Raw genomic sequence first — 15,902 nt, forward strand, 5'->3', positions numbered from 1 at the left:
CGTCTGACAACTGGCCCTATACGTGTCGTAAAGCAAGGAAGCTGACGTATGAAGTCAACTAACTAGTGAGTTATCAGCAGCCAGCTAGGTAATTAAGTTTTAAAACAAAAGTAAGCCAGTTTACACCATTTTCGTGTACCTAGCTTGCTAGTGTGTTATCTGTTTGTATTGTCAGGTTAGCACAGGTGTTACTAACGTTAGCTAGTTGACAGTATGGACGTGCTACGTCCAACTCTTATCAATATAAATGGAAGAATGTACCGTAGGAATACAATTAAAGAAGAACATTATGAAGAAGAAGATTGCTCTTTCATGGGACCAACGGGTACGTGGTATCAGCTAATATAGATAATTGTATGCTGTCAGACTGTAGCCACGATGCCTTCAATAAACAATATTTTTTGGTATGTTTCTAGAGAGTGAAGATGCAACAGATGAAACCTGTGACACCCACTTCATTGAACAGACAGATAAAGGTTACCGCTGTGCCATTGACGTCCCAAGTGTTCTTTACAAGTGAGTATTTTCAAAATACACACGTTTAGGCATGGAGGGCCTGGGATCTTTCTGCATGGAGTTTGCATGTTCTCCCTGTGCATGCGTGGGTTTTCTCCGGGTACTCCGGCTTCCTCCCACAGTCCAAAAAACATGCTGAGGTTCATTGGTTATTCTAAATTGCCCATAGGTGTGAATGTGAGAGTGATTGTGTGTCTGTATATGTAGCCCTTCGACAGACTGGCGACCTGTCCAGGGTGTCCCCTGCCTTCGCCGGAGTCAGCTGGGATGGGCTCCAGCACCCCCCGCGACCCTAGTGGGGATAAAGCGGTGTATAGAGAATGGATGGATGGACACGTTTAGGTTGTTCTGTATCTTCCTCAACCTGAAAAAGTATGAGGTTTTGTTTGTAAACTGTATAATGTGTGTCTGTTTGTTTTCATCATTGTTTTGCAGATATATCATTGGGAAAAAAGGAGAAACACGCAAACGTCTGGAGTTTGACACAAAGACTTCTATCAGTATTCCAAAACAAGGAGTAGAAGGACAAATCGGTGAGGACTAAAAGCAAATCTGCTCGTTTAAATGCTGATCAGAGGGGGAAAAAAGAGTTTCTCTTCACTTTCTTTCATTTGCTTGACAGTTATCACAGGTTCCTACAAATCTGCAGTTTCATCTGCAGTCACCCGAGTTGAGGTCCTCGTGGAGAATTTCCGGAAGAAGCAGCCTTTCACGCACTTCCTTTCATTTCCGCTGAATGATTCCAAAATTCAAGAAGGATTCCTGACATTTAAAGACGAGGTGTTGCAGCAATGTTCACAGGTACTGCAGAGGGAAATATGAACAAAAACGACGACAGGCGGTGGTGGCTTTGTATTGTTTAAGGTAGGCACTTGGCTTCATTAATAAATTCTATATTTACAATTTGTCGCTGCTCTATGTGAAGGATCACGGAGTAGAGGGAAGCATCTTTCAAAACCCTGCAAAGCTTCACTTGACAGTCGGCACCCTGGCTCTTCTGAATGGCACGGAAGTGAGGAAAGCATGTGAACATCTCCAAGAGTGTGAAAAGTTCATCAGGTAGAAGCTGAGCAAGGTTTTTATATCATGCTAAGATTAAACTGTGTAGTTGAAGACACTCTTCACTCTTAAATGATTGCTTCAAAGAGTAAAATCTGTTATTCTGTAGCTGTCTAATTATTAACAAAGCCCATGAAAAACAACCATAAATTGATCCTAACTAGTGTGACTCATTGGTGAAAACAGTAATGAGTCACACTGTTGAAGTGGTTGAGATGTTTTTGTTACAATCAATGTTTCTTGTGCAGTTTACTTTTAGTTAGTTTGAAAATTACCAATAGCAAATCAATATTTATTCCAGTTTGACTAAATGTTAAAAAGTGTAATTCTTACTGTCTTAGGGAATATTTGCAATTCTTATTAAACTATACGCTAATGAGCAAAAACTCAGTGACTACTCACAAATAGCCTTGATTATCTCATACAAATAGAATATGTTAAGGTCTATAATATAATAGACTCTCTGTGCACAATCATTTCTCAGACTCAGTATAATGGATTTCATGAGCAACTTTGACAAACTGGCCAAGCTGTGAGCAAACAAAGGAGCTAGTGCACCTCTGAAAAGGAAAGGACAGTGGTCTGAGAGGAGACCAACCACAATCCGACAACAAGCTGTTGGGGAATATGCTGAACAAGTTGATGTTTCTACATTGAACCTTATACTGCGCAAAGAATGTGCTCCTAATGTCCTGGTGCCACATACCACAGGGCACTCTCAGAGATTGTTAAGAGCACATTGCTTGGCAGGCTGGAGCTGTTTTTGCTTCATGTAAAGGAGAAAAAAACGTATCGGTGCACATATATGAGCTGATTTACATCCTCAGCATTAATAAATGTCTCGACTACAGATTATTGGATCGTTGGTTTGGTTTATTCATTATTTTTGCCACCAATATAATATATCTCCAGCCTCATCTTTTATTCAGTGAACTTGTGCCATTTTACAGGTTTGATATGACATAATTATTAGATTTGAGGAAAGTTACACTTTGTAGTCAGATTCTGTTGAAATGTATTTTGGGTCACAAGCCAGTGATGTTTCTCATACACAAAAATACAAACGGACAGCTGCAGTGCTCTCATTCATGTCGCTTAGCATTTGACATCTTTAATGTAAAAGACACTAAAATACATAGATCTGCTTTGTGTTCTCTACCATCAGGGACATTACTGGAGGAAAACCTCTGCAGCTGGAGGTGACAGGTATAGAGTACATGAATGATGACCCAGCCATGGTGGACGTCCTGTATGCCAAAGTCAATATAAAAGATAGATCTGATAAGTAAGCACATCAGTGAAAATGGAGTATGTTTCAAAAGCTGAATCGTCAATTTTATCAAAGTTTTATTTGTGGTGATTTTCAGTTTGACATCTGTATTATTTGAATATTGCCACCCTTTAGGCTCCAGGTGATTGCAGATCGACTGGTGGAGCACTTTGTCTCTACAGGGCTGATGACTAGAGAGTGGGACAGAGTGAAGCTGCATGGCACCGTGATGAACACTCTGTTCAGAAAGGACTCCACAGGTAAAGACACCACACACACAGAGCAGCCTAACAAGCACAAACACAAGGAGGAGAAGTTATTGACCTGCTGAGATTGCGCTGGTAGCTGCTGCACAGAACGTATTTGCCAATGTCCTCTTATTATCTTTTGGCTTGGACTGGAGCTGCAGTGACGCCAAAGCTGAATCTTGGACAATTGCGACAACAAATTTGTGCGGCGAGGAATCAGGGAGGTAGTTCTCTGTTTGGCCACAGCTCTGTTTACGTGCACCAGGCCGTGTGTTTTCCAAGTACTCTGACAATGGCCTCATTCATTTCGGGACATGGAGCAAGTCCAGCAGCAGCTCTCAAATTTGTACTGAGCTGACCAACAACACAGCACAAGCGAGGGGCCGTGCCACTGCTGACCGTGTTTACCACCATGTGGACAAGCCCTATTAACATTCAGTGTGTTTTTTTTCCCCTCCTTTGCTCCTATTTCACAAACACATTTTACAACCTAAGTGACCTTGACTCTCACCATACAATTGTACTACAAGTAAACCTGTCCATACGACCACTGATATCTTATCTGTGTTTTTGTCACTCTGTGTTACGTTGTTCAATTTGTCTCCGTCTTTGTCGCTCTGGTGTTTTTCCAGTTGAAGACACGGGCGGGACTGGAAGACAAGCCACGAGTGAAAGGGAGGCTTTTGATGCCAGAAACATATTAAAGGTTAGAGGAAATTTACAGCTGCTGAATTACATCCAGACTTGTACTCACTACTTGACTGCTGTTAAAACAATTTTATAGTTACATAAGAAGACTCCTAAATAGGTTCGACCATAATAGCATAATATGCACCTGCTTCAAACATCTGCTGTGTACACAGCCTGTCTAAAGTCCTAAATCTGAGATGTGCAATCTAAAATTTGAAGAAAAAAAGGGTAGTGCTTTCTATAAAGTTTTCTTAAAATCTAAACTGTATAAAGAATAGAACTAGATTTAGATTTTTCTAATTAGGCACCTGCAGCAGTATTGTACCATTGAGCTGTTGCAGCATACTGTATTTCAGTTTTCCAAATACAGCTAACATTTCCACCACACTTAGAGTCCCATGAGATTGCCATTCAATAAGTGCTTAAATAGAGAGGTTTAGGTCTTTGGGTGGAACAGTGCACAAACATGCACTGACGATAATCAGGTTAATTTTGGTGCTGATTCTCTTCTGTCGCTGTTGATTTCAGACGGGCACTAAGTGATTATGTTCCCAGATTAGAAGCGGTGTGAAATAAGTAATTAAATTTTGAACCACTTGATCTCCTTAAAAGCCACAGATTTCAAATCGGAGACATGTTTGTTTATGACTTTACCTCCAGTCTGTCTTGTACTAGTGCGGGGGAAAAGGCTGATTCTTTCTGGTTGGTTATGAACGTATTCTGTATGAGTGTGTTGTTCTGTTTTGGCTGAAACGTCTCTACAGGCCTTTTTTTTTTTTTTAACAGCAGATTTCTTGACTTGTCATCGTAGGAAAAACACAGGATTTACTAATAACTTTTAAAGTATTTCAGTTCTGATGCAGCTGTAGTGAATTCAGACATTATTAGTGGTATTTTGTGCTTTTCCTAATGTGATGTCAAAATGTTGTCTATGAAAAAGTCCTATTGTATGTGTTTTTGTCCACTGTAGCTTGAGACAGGCAATGTTGCAGAACAGAAATTTCATTTATATGTGGTAGAAATGGATCAAAAAATTGTCTGGAACACCTGCTGCATTTGAACAGTATCAAGACTGATCTGGTAACAACTGTAAAAACAGTGTTTTTCACGATAGCCTTCTAATTAGAGTGGATATGAGCCATATAAAATGTCAGAATTACGATTAATTCCATATTATTTTTACTTGCATAAAATGCTAAAATGTAGGGTGCTATCTTGTAGAACACGTAAGAATGCATTGCTTAGGATTGTATTGGTTCAACCTGTTATTTTGAGAGAACAAGAATACACCTGTATAGCACTGATAAAGAAACATTTTGTTGGAGTCACACTAATAAATCTTCCAGGTGCTGCTTTTTTATGAGTGACATCTGAAAGGCAACTCCAATTTTCACTGGCGATAAAAAGCTAATGGCAGAGAATGTCTTTGCTTGAATAGTAATATTGTCATTGATTTTCTTTTGTCTGAGAATGACACAAAGATGCCAACCAAATGCTTAGTTGCCTGTAACTATGGTAACACCATGTTTCTGAGTGACACCTTAAGTCATTTTCACGTTACAGCATCGGTGCTGATTTTGTTAAATCAGTCATCCCAGTAACACTACTTTGTTATTCGGAAGGTACATTGAATTGTTTGAATTACTGTTTTCTTTACAGAAATTTGGTGCCTACTGTTTTGGAGGGTTTGAGCTGAACACTGTTCTGCTGTCTCAGAGATATTCAACAGACAGCACTGGATACTACAGCTCTGCAGGAAGCATCAACTTCTCTTGAGCCTCAGCGGGACTGCGCTCATTCTGAGGTGAGAAATTAATAAGGAGATAGTTTCTGTATTCGAGCATTGCAGCAGTTTTGATGAGGTTTGTCCAGTAGGTGGCAGCATAGCTTTGTTCTGTTGACTTGAGAAGTCTGAATCATATTCATTGCTTTCTGAAACCCCTCAGGAACATTTTATATGAAAAACTAAAATGATCAGAATGTTTGAAATTTCAGACTTGCGCTTATTCAAAAAGATGAAACATCCATTTCTAATCCATTCTAAGATACTCTAGGCAGTCAGATTTCTGTTTTTGTACTTCAGTCTCCAGACAATTGGTTCTCTTCAGGAAATGAGAGTCAAACAACATCAAAGTCAGCGACACAAAACACCTTTTAATGAAACCGGCAATCAAAAGAAAAACATGCAAAAAGCTGGAGTTACCATTGAAAACTTTACTCCAGCCGTACTCATAAATGCTTTTTCTTGATTTTGTAAATGGAACGAGTTCACATTTGCAAGCTTAGGGATTTGTTGTTGACGATGGAAAGATTTTGTTTGATGGGAATCATGGTTGGATAATTTTACTTCTCTCAGAGGAGAAGATTATTGACTCTGGGTCACACTGATGTCAGTGTCAGATCATTTTTATAGGGATGCATACATTATAATAAGTAAGTTGACTCCTGAAAAATACATTCACTCATGACAGATTTTGAGGTACTTGTACCTAAATAATTCCATTTCATTTGATTTTATTACTTTATACCTCCATTACATTGCGTTTCAGAGGGAAATGCTGTACTTTCTACCTCACTACATTTATCTGACAATTGCATTTAGCTTGTAGATTCAGATTTTACATACATCCGATCACTTTATACCATATTGTGTATTGCTTATGGTGAAAAAAACGTTTACAGGATGGCGATAAAATAGCTGTTTTTGCTGCATACTAAGTGACCACAAATGCCTTGAAGTCACAGATTTGATACCTTTATGCAAGCCCACTGCCTTCTTTCTCACATTTCTTGTCTCTCTGTGCTGTATCTATTGAATAAAGGAGAAAATAAAATAAAAAGCTAAAAAATAAGAAACCAAACACCTTTAAATACAGTCAAAAGTAGCGCCAAGTCAGTAAAATGCTGCTTATATGTTAATGTATGATTTATAATAAGTCAAATAAAATCCATTTAATAGTTCAACACTTTAAAGAGTGACTTTTTACACAATGATTAGTTTTACTTTTCATTCTTTAGGTACATTTTACTGGCAATGCTTCAGCATTGTCAGTTAACCCTTTAAGCTTCAGTCAATTCCAGCCGTTTTCAGTACAAAAAATCGCTAATATTCTATTTTTAAATTAAAAAAATTACGAAAAATACGGGGAATATTGGACGCGCATCGGGAGGTGCATTTCCTTGAAAACGACCGATTCGGGGATTTTATACCGACTTCAGGACATGTTTTGGACAAAATAGTTTACTGGCTTGTGTCATCTGATGTAAAAGGTTGGATTATGGCCGTTTTTTGTGGAATCTTTTTTTTTGTGTGTAATAATAAACCCGGAAATGTGAGTCGCGCTGTGTGCTTTGAAGCCGTGTATAGAGAACGGATGGATGAATATTTGTTTTTGTCGGACAAATGTGTTTTTCTCACCCGCTGTGGTAATCGCATCTGAAAGTGGTTTATACCGGCGGATTCATGAGAATCTAAGCTTTCCATCGGTGTATAGTGTTTGTATAATCGCGTTTGCACCCGTCGGACATTCTTGAAATTCCTATCCAAATTAGTAGGTGTACCGCCGGCGGTACACTGAAGCTTAACATTTTGAAGCCAGAACTTCTATTTGTTAGAGATTCATTGACTTTTACTGAAGTAAATGACTGCAAAATTTCTGCCTTTTGTCGGCATCCAAATACAGTGATCCCTGCAATCTGTTAAAAACAAAATGGGAGGTATTGATGGCCATGTTTCTTTCCTGGAGCTGCCCATTCTTGACGATTGGCTGGTACATCTCATAAATGTTCAGGCTGCTCATAAAAATGTCAGCGTTGATGGCATGTGTTTAATTATTTAACGAGTCTTCCTGCACCGTCTCACCTGTCAACCGTAAGAGCTGGAACAGCCACCATTCTTCAGCCGATCCCAGCTGCTCTATTTTGATGAAATAAGTCTTTTACCAGGTGATCTTGCAACTTAAACTTTAACAATTTAACAGATATGAAATTCACTGTAACTAATGATGGCCAAAACCAATCTTGAGACAAACCCGAAAGCTTTTCTAGTCGTTGAGCCTCTCTGGTCGAGTTTCACCGCGGTCTGGTCTCATCTTCGCACTGCTGGACGTCACAGCCAAGTATTTCATTTCATCTCACTGCCTCATGAATGTGTTAATGCATCGCTGACATGATTTATTGCTCCAGTCTGTTTTTTTTTTTTTTTTTTTTTTTTTAAATCGGTGCCCTTCCCACATGAAGCACAACCTTGTTCCCACTCCCGTCTGTCGAGTGTGTCAGTGAATACAGACATCGGACACAGAGCCTGGCCACTTGCTCTTGCCGTCAGAGCTTTTTTTTATATTTTCCTGCTCCCTTCCCCTCAGCTGGCGACACTCTCTGTTTGGCATGCAGGAGGGTGATCGCCAAGCGGCCAAAAGTTACACTGATGAAAACTGAGGGCGCTTTTTGTTTGTCAGCTCTGCCGTCCACTGCTGTCCACCCTCCCATCTCAGCAGTGGCGTGATTTTTATTTTTATTTTCTCGCCCTGTTCTCTTGGAGCAATGTCTACAGACACCATTAGATATGGACATGCAATTTTTGTCATTGGAACACAGCTAGCTAGCTGAGCTGTCCGTGCATCGACTGTAGCCTTGTCTGAGCACAAAATGTATTTTTTTAGACTCGGGGAAAGAGGCCTAATTATCCACGCCCGGTCCCCTGACGGTATGCTTGTTAGTGGGTCAGGAGTGCACACCCAGCATAACACCACTCTCAGGTAATAGATACAGTGAGGATTCTGGGAATTGGCAGGACTATTGCTCATCAGCACACACAGAGGGACAAAAAGTAAGAGAGACAGATGATTTGCAGTTTAATTAAATTCATTGAAACTGTGCATCTGTGTTTCTTTTGGCAGCGACAGGATTAAAGATGTTTTGTGCAGATGTCTTCAGTAAATGATTACACTAAAACACGTGAAGAAACATACGTCAGCCAGACATGGACAGCACTTTTATTTACATGGCCATATGTCTAATTTGTTGCACAGATCAGGACTGTATTGGGACAGGACTGTGATGAAGGATTTTTTTTTCAACATTTGTCAGTCATAGTTTCTTAATAAATTAACTAATTGTCTCTAAAAGGTCAGATAACATAGAAATATGGGTAATGTTTAAGTCCCCCAATGTAGTGTATACAAGTAATATGTGGACATTTATTATATGATTTATAATATATTATAGTTCAGTTGCTGTAAGGACACTTTAAGTGGATATTTTTATCAGTATATGGCTATATTTAACAATTAGATGTCTTCATAGGCATTCAGAGTATTACCACTGCTTCTTAATATACAGTAGTGTAATTCATCTATTGATAGTAGCATCGGTGCATAAGTGACTTAAAGTTGATTGCAGATTGATCATAAGTACAGGGGGCCCTCTACTTAGATCGAAGTTGCGTTCCCATGGCCTGATGCAAGTCAAAAATGTAAACAGAGTCGTTGTCTACACCCCCTGTCGGAAGTTTTGAGACACTTTCTCATTCAAATAAATTAGAACCCGTCTCAAATCTTTTGACAGGGGGTGTACATCACGATATCGATCAGCAACCGGCCGATATTTGTCGGTGTTTCGCCCTGTTCTGAGCATTTAATTATATCTAATTTCACTTCCATGGAGAAGGCTTCCCTTTTCTTTGAAGCACTGCCATCAGAAGAGTCTGATTTACGTTTGGGAGCCATATTGAAGCGCAAAAAGTTAGTGACTGTAGCACAATTCAAGGTGGTGTACAACCGTCAAATGTAAACAAAGCCGTCTTACAGCACCAGGTGACGTTGTATTCATCCACTCCACTCACCAACTAGTTCCACGTAACCAGTTCCAATATAACAATGAAACGCCGTAGGTCGAGGATGTTGTAAACCGAGGACCCCCTCTACTTATCTTCCTATACGTGATCGTAGTCTAGACCATCTAATAAATGTTTGTATGCGTACTTTTCATCGCTGCATATGAAGAGAATATAACATAACATGCTGCTGAAAATGATTATTTTAGTTGCACAGAACCCAAGAAGATGTTTTTCAATCACATGATTTGTCTAAATAACAGATCGCAACCAAAAAACATTTGATTGACGTAGATATAAGCAACAAATTCTCACTCTTGAGAAGATGGCAGCAGCAACTCTTTGGCTGTTCGGTTGATAAATGACACAGATGATGATTATGTATACTGGACACATGATTCTTATTTTACATTCTAGCAATGAGCATAAGTTGTTTGTTTTTTTTGTTGATATGACCATATGGTGTTTTTTATTTCCTAGAAGAAATATCATGAGCAAAACAAGCAGTTAAGGCCATGGCTGGGCTTTTTTACATTAACACTGCAGCATACTGTTGACAGTTTTAAAAACACAGATCCAGACTTCCAGGGTTTCGTAAGAAACAAACTTTGAATGAACCAATCTTGTCAAGTTGTGTGATGAAGCTTTCGTATGATTTTTCTTCATAACTGGTGTCTACTTCCAAACACGTATGACTGAATTACTCTAATGTTATAACTTGTGTAGCACAGAGTAGTTTTACATCTGCACATTGTAGAGGAAGCAGTGGTTTAGAGTTGCATCTAAGACATTTTAAGGTGTGAAGTGATTTTTTTTTTTTTAAAGGCAGAAAAAAATCATACATGACATTTTTATACATAGAAATTTAAACACTGGCACTTATTTATACACTAATGACTACATATGTTCCCTAATATGCTGTTAGTCCTTTGCGTGACACCAAAGCAGCTCTGACCTTTGGAGACATGGCCTCTGCAAGACCCCTGAAGGTGTCCTGTGTTATCTGGCACCGAGATGTTAGCAGCAGACCCTTAAGTCGGATTAGACCTGTTGTTCCGTCACATCCTGCTCTGATCACTGTCAGTAGGTTCCCACCACCGCTGACCAGGAGCATCCCACAATCCTCGCCGTTTCAGACATGCGTGACTCAAAGCCATTACGATTTGACCCTTGTCAAAGTCACTCAGGTCTTAACACTGCACTGTTCCTCCTGCATCCAACATGTTGATGCTGAAAATCAGCTGTCTATTAACATTCTATTACATCCAAGATATTGGCGTGCTTTTTTCTCATTATGTTTTGGCTCATCTGTGAACTTGGTAAAGTGACTAGGACTGACTCTGTAACAAAGCCATGTTGCTATGCATGTCTGCGTGGGCGAGCTTGCTTACGCACTGCCTGACATAGATACTTTTTCCAATCTCTGCCACATCTCTCACCCTAATTAGTCACCTCTGTGATTCTTACACTGTGAATGTCCAGCCAGGCCCTTAAGAATTCAAAACTAGCCTCAGCCACTTCCAAGAAGCCTGATAAATGAGACCCCTGTGTCTGTTTGTGTTACCAAGAATCTGCCGCCTATTTCTGAAGATCTAAGGAGACAGAGGCGCTGTAACTTAATTAAAATGTTAAACAGTTTGTCTGTACAGGGATGTGCGCACGTGCCTGTTTGCATGCACCAACGAGTCAGATACCCTGTACGCTTAGAAGGGTGATAGACTACACCCACTGAAAATGTGCCTTTGCAATGCCAAACCAGCTGATAAAAACCTATTTTCCAATCCATTTGCTTTTTCCTTCTCCTCTGTTAAAAGTGCAGGAAGAAAAAAAAGGTGTGATTTTTACAAGAAGTGAATGCAAAAGCAATCACCTCGATAAACCCATAACACTCTGAACCTTTTTGTAATGAGAATTCATATCATGTTTGGTAGCTGAAGTCTTGGGTTATCGCGTTATTGTTGAGGCCTCCACCCAATTTGCATATTTAATTTCATGCCGGTTTTTAAAGTGGCTTTTTTTTTTTTGAAAATGCAAAAGCTGTTTTGAAATAGTTGATCAATGTCAGTCTTTTTTCTTTTTTTTTTTTTTCGAGCACATTTTGGGTTTTGATATTCAGCACCACGCCATGCAATTTTTCATCGTGTAATTAGAAATTAAGCTTTCTTTCGGGATTGATGGCATTAACATCTGCTGGGGAAAAACACATGACGTTTGACAGGGTTGACATTTTAATACAGTAGATATGTTTGATTTGCACGCTCCGAGTAACTAATAACATGCATGAAATCGATTAAGCGCCTAATTACTGTCTAAGGTCACGGTGAGTTTTACCTTAAAGCATGAATCCGGTTTGTTTAACGACATAAAATGTGTAAATCCAATTAACCGATAGAACAAAAATCATTTGACGACAAGGACGCACAACAATGGCATTTCAGCAGGTAGCATCCTATTCCTTATGTCATGTTTTCCCCCTAACAAGCAATTTATTTGATCAAACACGCCTGTCCATGATAAGCTGAGAGGTGCTCCATAAATGATTGTGCTCGACAAAATCTGGATCTTCCAAACTAAATATCGTTAACGGTGAAATATGACTGCGCACCTTTTTTTTTTTTTTTGGCTGCTCTCTTATGTTGAATGTGACTCTCCGGTCGCATGTCAGCACGGTTTGAATTTCCCACTAATCACCCTGTCACTAATGGGCATAACAGGCTTTGATGGACAGCCAAGGCGAGAGCATTTGAAACGTCTAATCTGTGTCTCCAGCGAGAAGGCAGGTGATCCCTGCGGCAGCTCTTTGTCATTCAGAGTGCTGAGTCTGGAGACTGCCTGCAGCTGTCCACGTCTGTTTACTGCTGGAGGCGTTCACACAGCGAGCAGAGGCACAAAACCGAGAGTGTTTGAACAGCGAGAAGTCATTCAGAGCCGCTGTTTACTTTATGTCACTTTGCACAATGAGAGTTTAAAAATAGGACACGCGAGAAATTGTCATTATCAGGTAGTGTCTGTTACGGTTTTGATCGCTGTCTAATGTGTAAAATGTCGAAAAATGCTGAAAATTACTTTTTTTGAGTTGTCGTTAAATAGCATTTTATTGCCTGAAAACAGTCACAAAGCCAAAATATGTTTAATATATAGTGATGGAAAGCAAAAAATCCTCACAATGAGGAGGTGTAGCTGGTGAATGTTCAGCATTTTTGCTCTATAAATAGCTGAAATAATCTTCGGTCATTTCACTGCAGCTGACAAAGAAATGGTCAGGACTTTAATTAACCCTTTGACGCACAACAGCAACAAAGATACCCATATTCCATTGAATATGGGTCATTTTTGTCCCATGTTGTGCATCAAATGGTTAAGGTGACATTGGCATATTATCGCCTTATAGAGATGCCGCGGTGAACGTGTTGGCAAACAGTTGCCAACATGCACATCCATCAGACACAGAGCTGCATTAGCATTCATTTGGAGTCTGTTTGTGGCCACCTGATGAATGGAAGGCCAATATTTATTCTTCTTTTTGGCTTCTGCTGTTTAAATATCGCTTTAATTTTTCGCAGCCAATTCGTCTGCCAGCTTTTGCCAAACGACACGTAGTGTACTGGCCTGATTTTGATGTTTTTTAAAGATGTCTGCATGTCGCACCTGGATAAAAGCAGCCAGAATGAACCAAAACAGTGAAGGTGAAGGTCATAGAACCAAAACAACAAGCTGAAATGGACTAACATGTTCGATGGAGCTGAGTGGACCTCAGAGGTGTGTGATAATGTTGTATAAGTTAATCATAGCAGAACCTGATGGCGGTGATGATGAACACTGGATAGATAGATTTTTTTTTTCTCATGCACAGAGAAAGACAAATATATTCTACCAAAGTAGTTACAGCAGATGTATGTGAAAGGGAACCCCAGGGAAGCAAAAGTGCTGATAATTAGGGGACCCAAGCAACAAAAAAGCTGTAGTCGATCAGTTTTGATAGAAACACCGTGCATCTTTTAGCAAAATGCATCTGAAACAGGTGCTTCTCGGCTCAATACCAGCAAATTTTCAAAGTACATAAGTAAATTGGAGCACACTGTTAAATGAATAGCCTATTATTGTGTAAACAGACCAGCTCGATCAGTTTTCTGTTGATCAGTGCATCATTTTAGCTGACAGTGAAGGATGCTCATGGTGTGATCAATTCGAGTAAATATCTAGAATTACAGTCTCCCTGCTGTAAACTCTCTGATCCAAAGCTATAAATTGTTAAACAAATCCTCGCTTATGTATAAATGTTTTATCGCTTATTTATGTTGCCGTGTGAAATCCCTTCATACAGCACTTTAATGCTGCTTCCTATGTGGAGTCAAGCTGATGGGGATTTGTCATTTATAGGAGCTTTATAAAACACACTAAAAATAAATCTACTGAGACTGAGGATGTCAAGAGATCAGAATATTAGCCGGCTTCTGCCTATTGTGTACATTTAATTGAAAAAGCTTCTGCACTCTCTTCCACCACTTCTGCTCCTGCCTGCAGTGTGAAACAGCAGCTTCAGTAGTTGCCAAGGAAAGGCAAACTCCTGTCAGACTGCTCCCAACTAACTTTGCACTTTAATAGCTGTGTGACCCAGTTTGAATCCTATTGAATTAAATCTATACACATTTATAGCAGCTCCACTTACAGCTGTAAGTCACTCGAGATTACTTATTAAATGCCTCTCGATGTGGTTTATTCTCTCCTCCACTTTCCAAATAACTTCTTTTGATGGGATTTCCTATCCAGGAACTTGGTTTCAGGCTATACTGTGTTTGCTTCATGCATACTTTAGAGTGTTTGCGTACCTAGAACAGGACGCGACTGACTCACAAACAAGCATCTGTGGTAGCTTTTGAAAGAAAACGGGCTTTATTGCCGCAGTAATATCTTATTCTTTATTGTCCTTTCCTTTTAGGTGCCCTGTTTGCCTCTCTTATTGATTTAAACTGAATACATAACATAATTGTATGTGCGGATGCATAAGGAAGAGGAGAGTAGAAAACAGAACCACAAATGTCATTCTCTTCCCTTTAAAGTCCTGGATTTTTCACAGTTTTCTGATGTTTTATTGACTATTAATCAACTAAACAATATCATCAACAGTCTAATTGTAGGTGAAAATAAGCCCTGAGGTGATTAAAACTGGTTCAAAAGATAAAATAAAAGCATGCAAATAATAAAATTAAAAAAACATCACCAGCCTTCCAGTTTTCTTTGTCCTCACCTAGCTGAGGAGATTTCAACAGATTACCGACAGCCTCAGTTGCAGAACATTTTGTGACTAAGTGTGGAGCATGATTTTCTCCCAAATTAAACCCAGAATGCTTTGCTCCAAGCGCAGTAATTAGGTGAGTTTGACATTAAAAGTAATAAGTAAAAATCCTTCAAATGTAAGTTAGTCCGTCCTACATTCTTTGTTTAATTAGTGCTACAGTTTAAACATAAAGATTACTTTGACTGATGTGGGCTACTAGCCTGTATTAAGTTACTGTAGAATAATGGTGTGATTATTAAGCTGCTGTTTGCTTTTGTATTGTCGTTATGTTTGTGTAGTCCTGCTAGTTACTTCAGTCACCTATGAGGATAGTTGGGGTTGTGAGGAAATGTTAATTTTGGGGTTCGGGTGGGTTGAAATGTTCGGAACAACTTCTTTTATGTACAAATAATAACCACTGTGTATTTTTACAGGTCTTTGGATGGAAAGTGATGCTGGCTCATGAACAAACTCTTTGCTGACAGATGGAAGACGAGGTCCCGTCTGATTTGAACACAAATGGATTTGCAGCAAAACGCAATAACATCTTTTCCTGAATCTTTTGTTGAAATCAGTTGTAAAATTGGATTGTTTTTTTCCCTTTCCTTCTGGCATGGTGTGCTACACTTCAACACTCTGTTTTTAATTTGTCAGGAATAAATAAATGTGTAACGCATCAACCCATGGCCTGTTGCAATTAATTGTTGTGTACCAGGAATTCCTGAAGCGATCCTTACGGGCTTGTTACATCATAAGACAACATGTACAGCCACGATAAGCAGCGACGCTCCTGTTGGGCCTTAAGAGCTGTTTGTAAAACAGAAAAAGGCACGTGTTGTTTACATTTGTAAACGGCAAATATTTATTGATAAGAAAGCCTTCATATTTTACTGCGTGCAATCTTGTCTGATGTTATTCAAATGAAGCCTTCCCACCCTCTACGCCTTTTGTGTAAACTGATTATGCTTGGTGAAGGATAGATAAGTTTTATCAACGTCTGCCTGGAGA

General features: G+C 39.4%; 1 protein-coding gene across 2 annotated transcripts; it reads left to right on the forward strand.

The window, feature by feature from the left end:
• Window positions 1-61: 61 nt before the first annotated feature.
• On the forward strand, window positions 62-15,574 carry ascc1 (activating signal cointegrator 1 complex subunit 1). 2 transcript variants are annotated; one of them, XM_051939053.1, is made up of 11 exons: window positions 62-325; window positions 417-516; window positions 724-858; window positions 952-1,049; window positions 1,139-1,317; window positions 1,442-1,575; window positions 2,741-2,860; window positions 2,981-3,105; window positions 3,726-3,799; window positions 5,443-5,587; window positions 15,329-15,574. In XM_051939053.1, exons 1-10 carry the CDS (start codon window positions 214-216, stop codon window positions 5,557-5,559), a joined length of 1,194 nt encoding a protein of 397 aa, XP_051795013.1. In that variant the 5' UTR covers window positions 62-213; the 3' UTR covers window positions 5,560-5,587; window positions 15,329-15,574. The 2 variants fall into 2 exon arrangements, with proteins under 2 accessions (XP_051795013.1, XP_022046674.2); XM_022190982.2 differs by lacking the exon at window positions 724-858.
• The last annotated feature ends 328 nt before the right edge of the window (window positions 15,575-15,902 follow it).

Source organism: Acanthochromis polyacanthus, chromosome 19, assembly GCF_021347895.1.
Source record: "Acanthochromis polyacanthus isolate Apoly-LR-REF ecotype Palm Island chromosome 19, KAUST_Apoly_ChrSc, whole genome shotgun sequence".
Lineage (NCBI taxonomy): Eukaryota > Metazoa > Chordata > Actinopteri > Pomacentridae > Acanthochromis > Acanthochromis polyacanthus.

Bases quoted from the DNA above. Each gene is read 5' to 3' on its own strand.
- ascc1 (XM_051939053.1), top strand. From the start codon at position 214: ATGGACGTGCTACGTCCAACTCTTATCAATATAAATGGAAGAATGTAC. The intron at 517-723 runs GTGAGTATTTTC...CTGTATATGTAG, and splicing joins GTCCCAAGTGTTCTTTACAA to CCCTTCGACAGACTGGCGAC. The intron at 3,106-3,725 runs GTAAAGACACCA...GTGTTTTTCCAG, and splicing joins GTTCAGAAAGGACTCCACAG to TTGAAGACACGGGCGGGACT.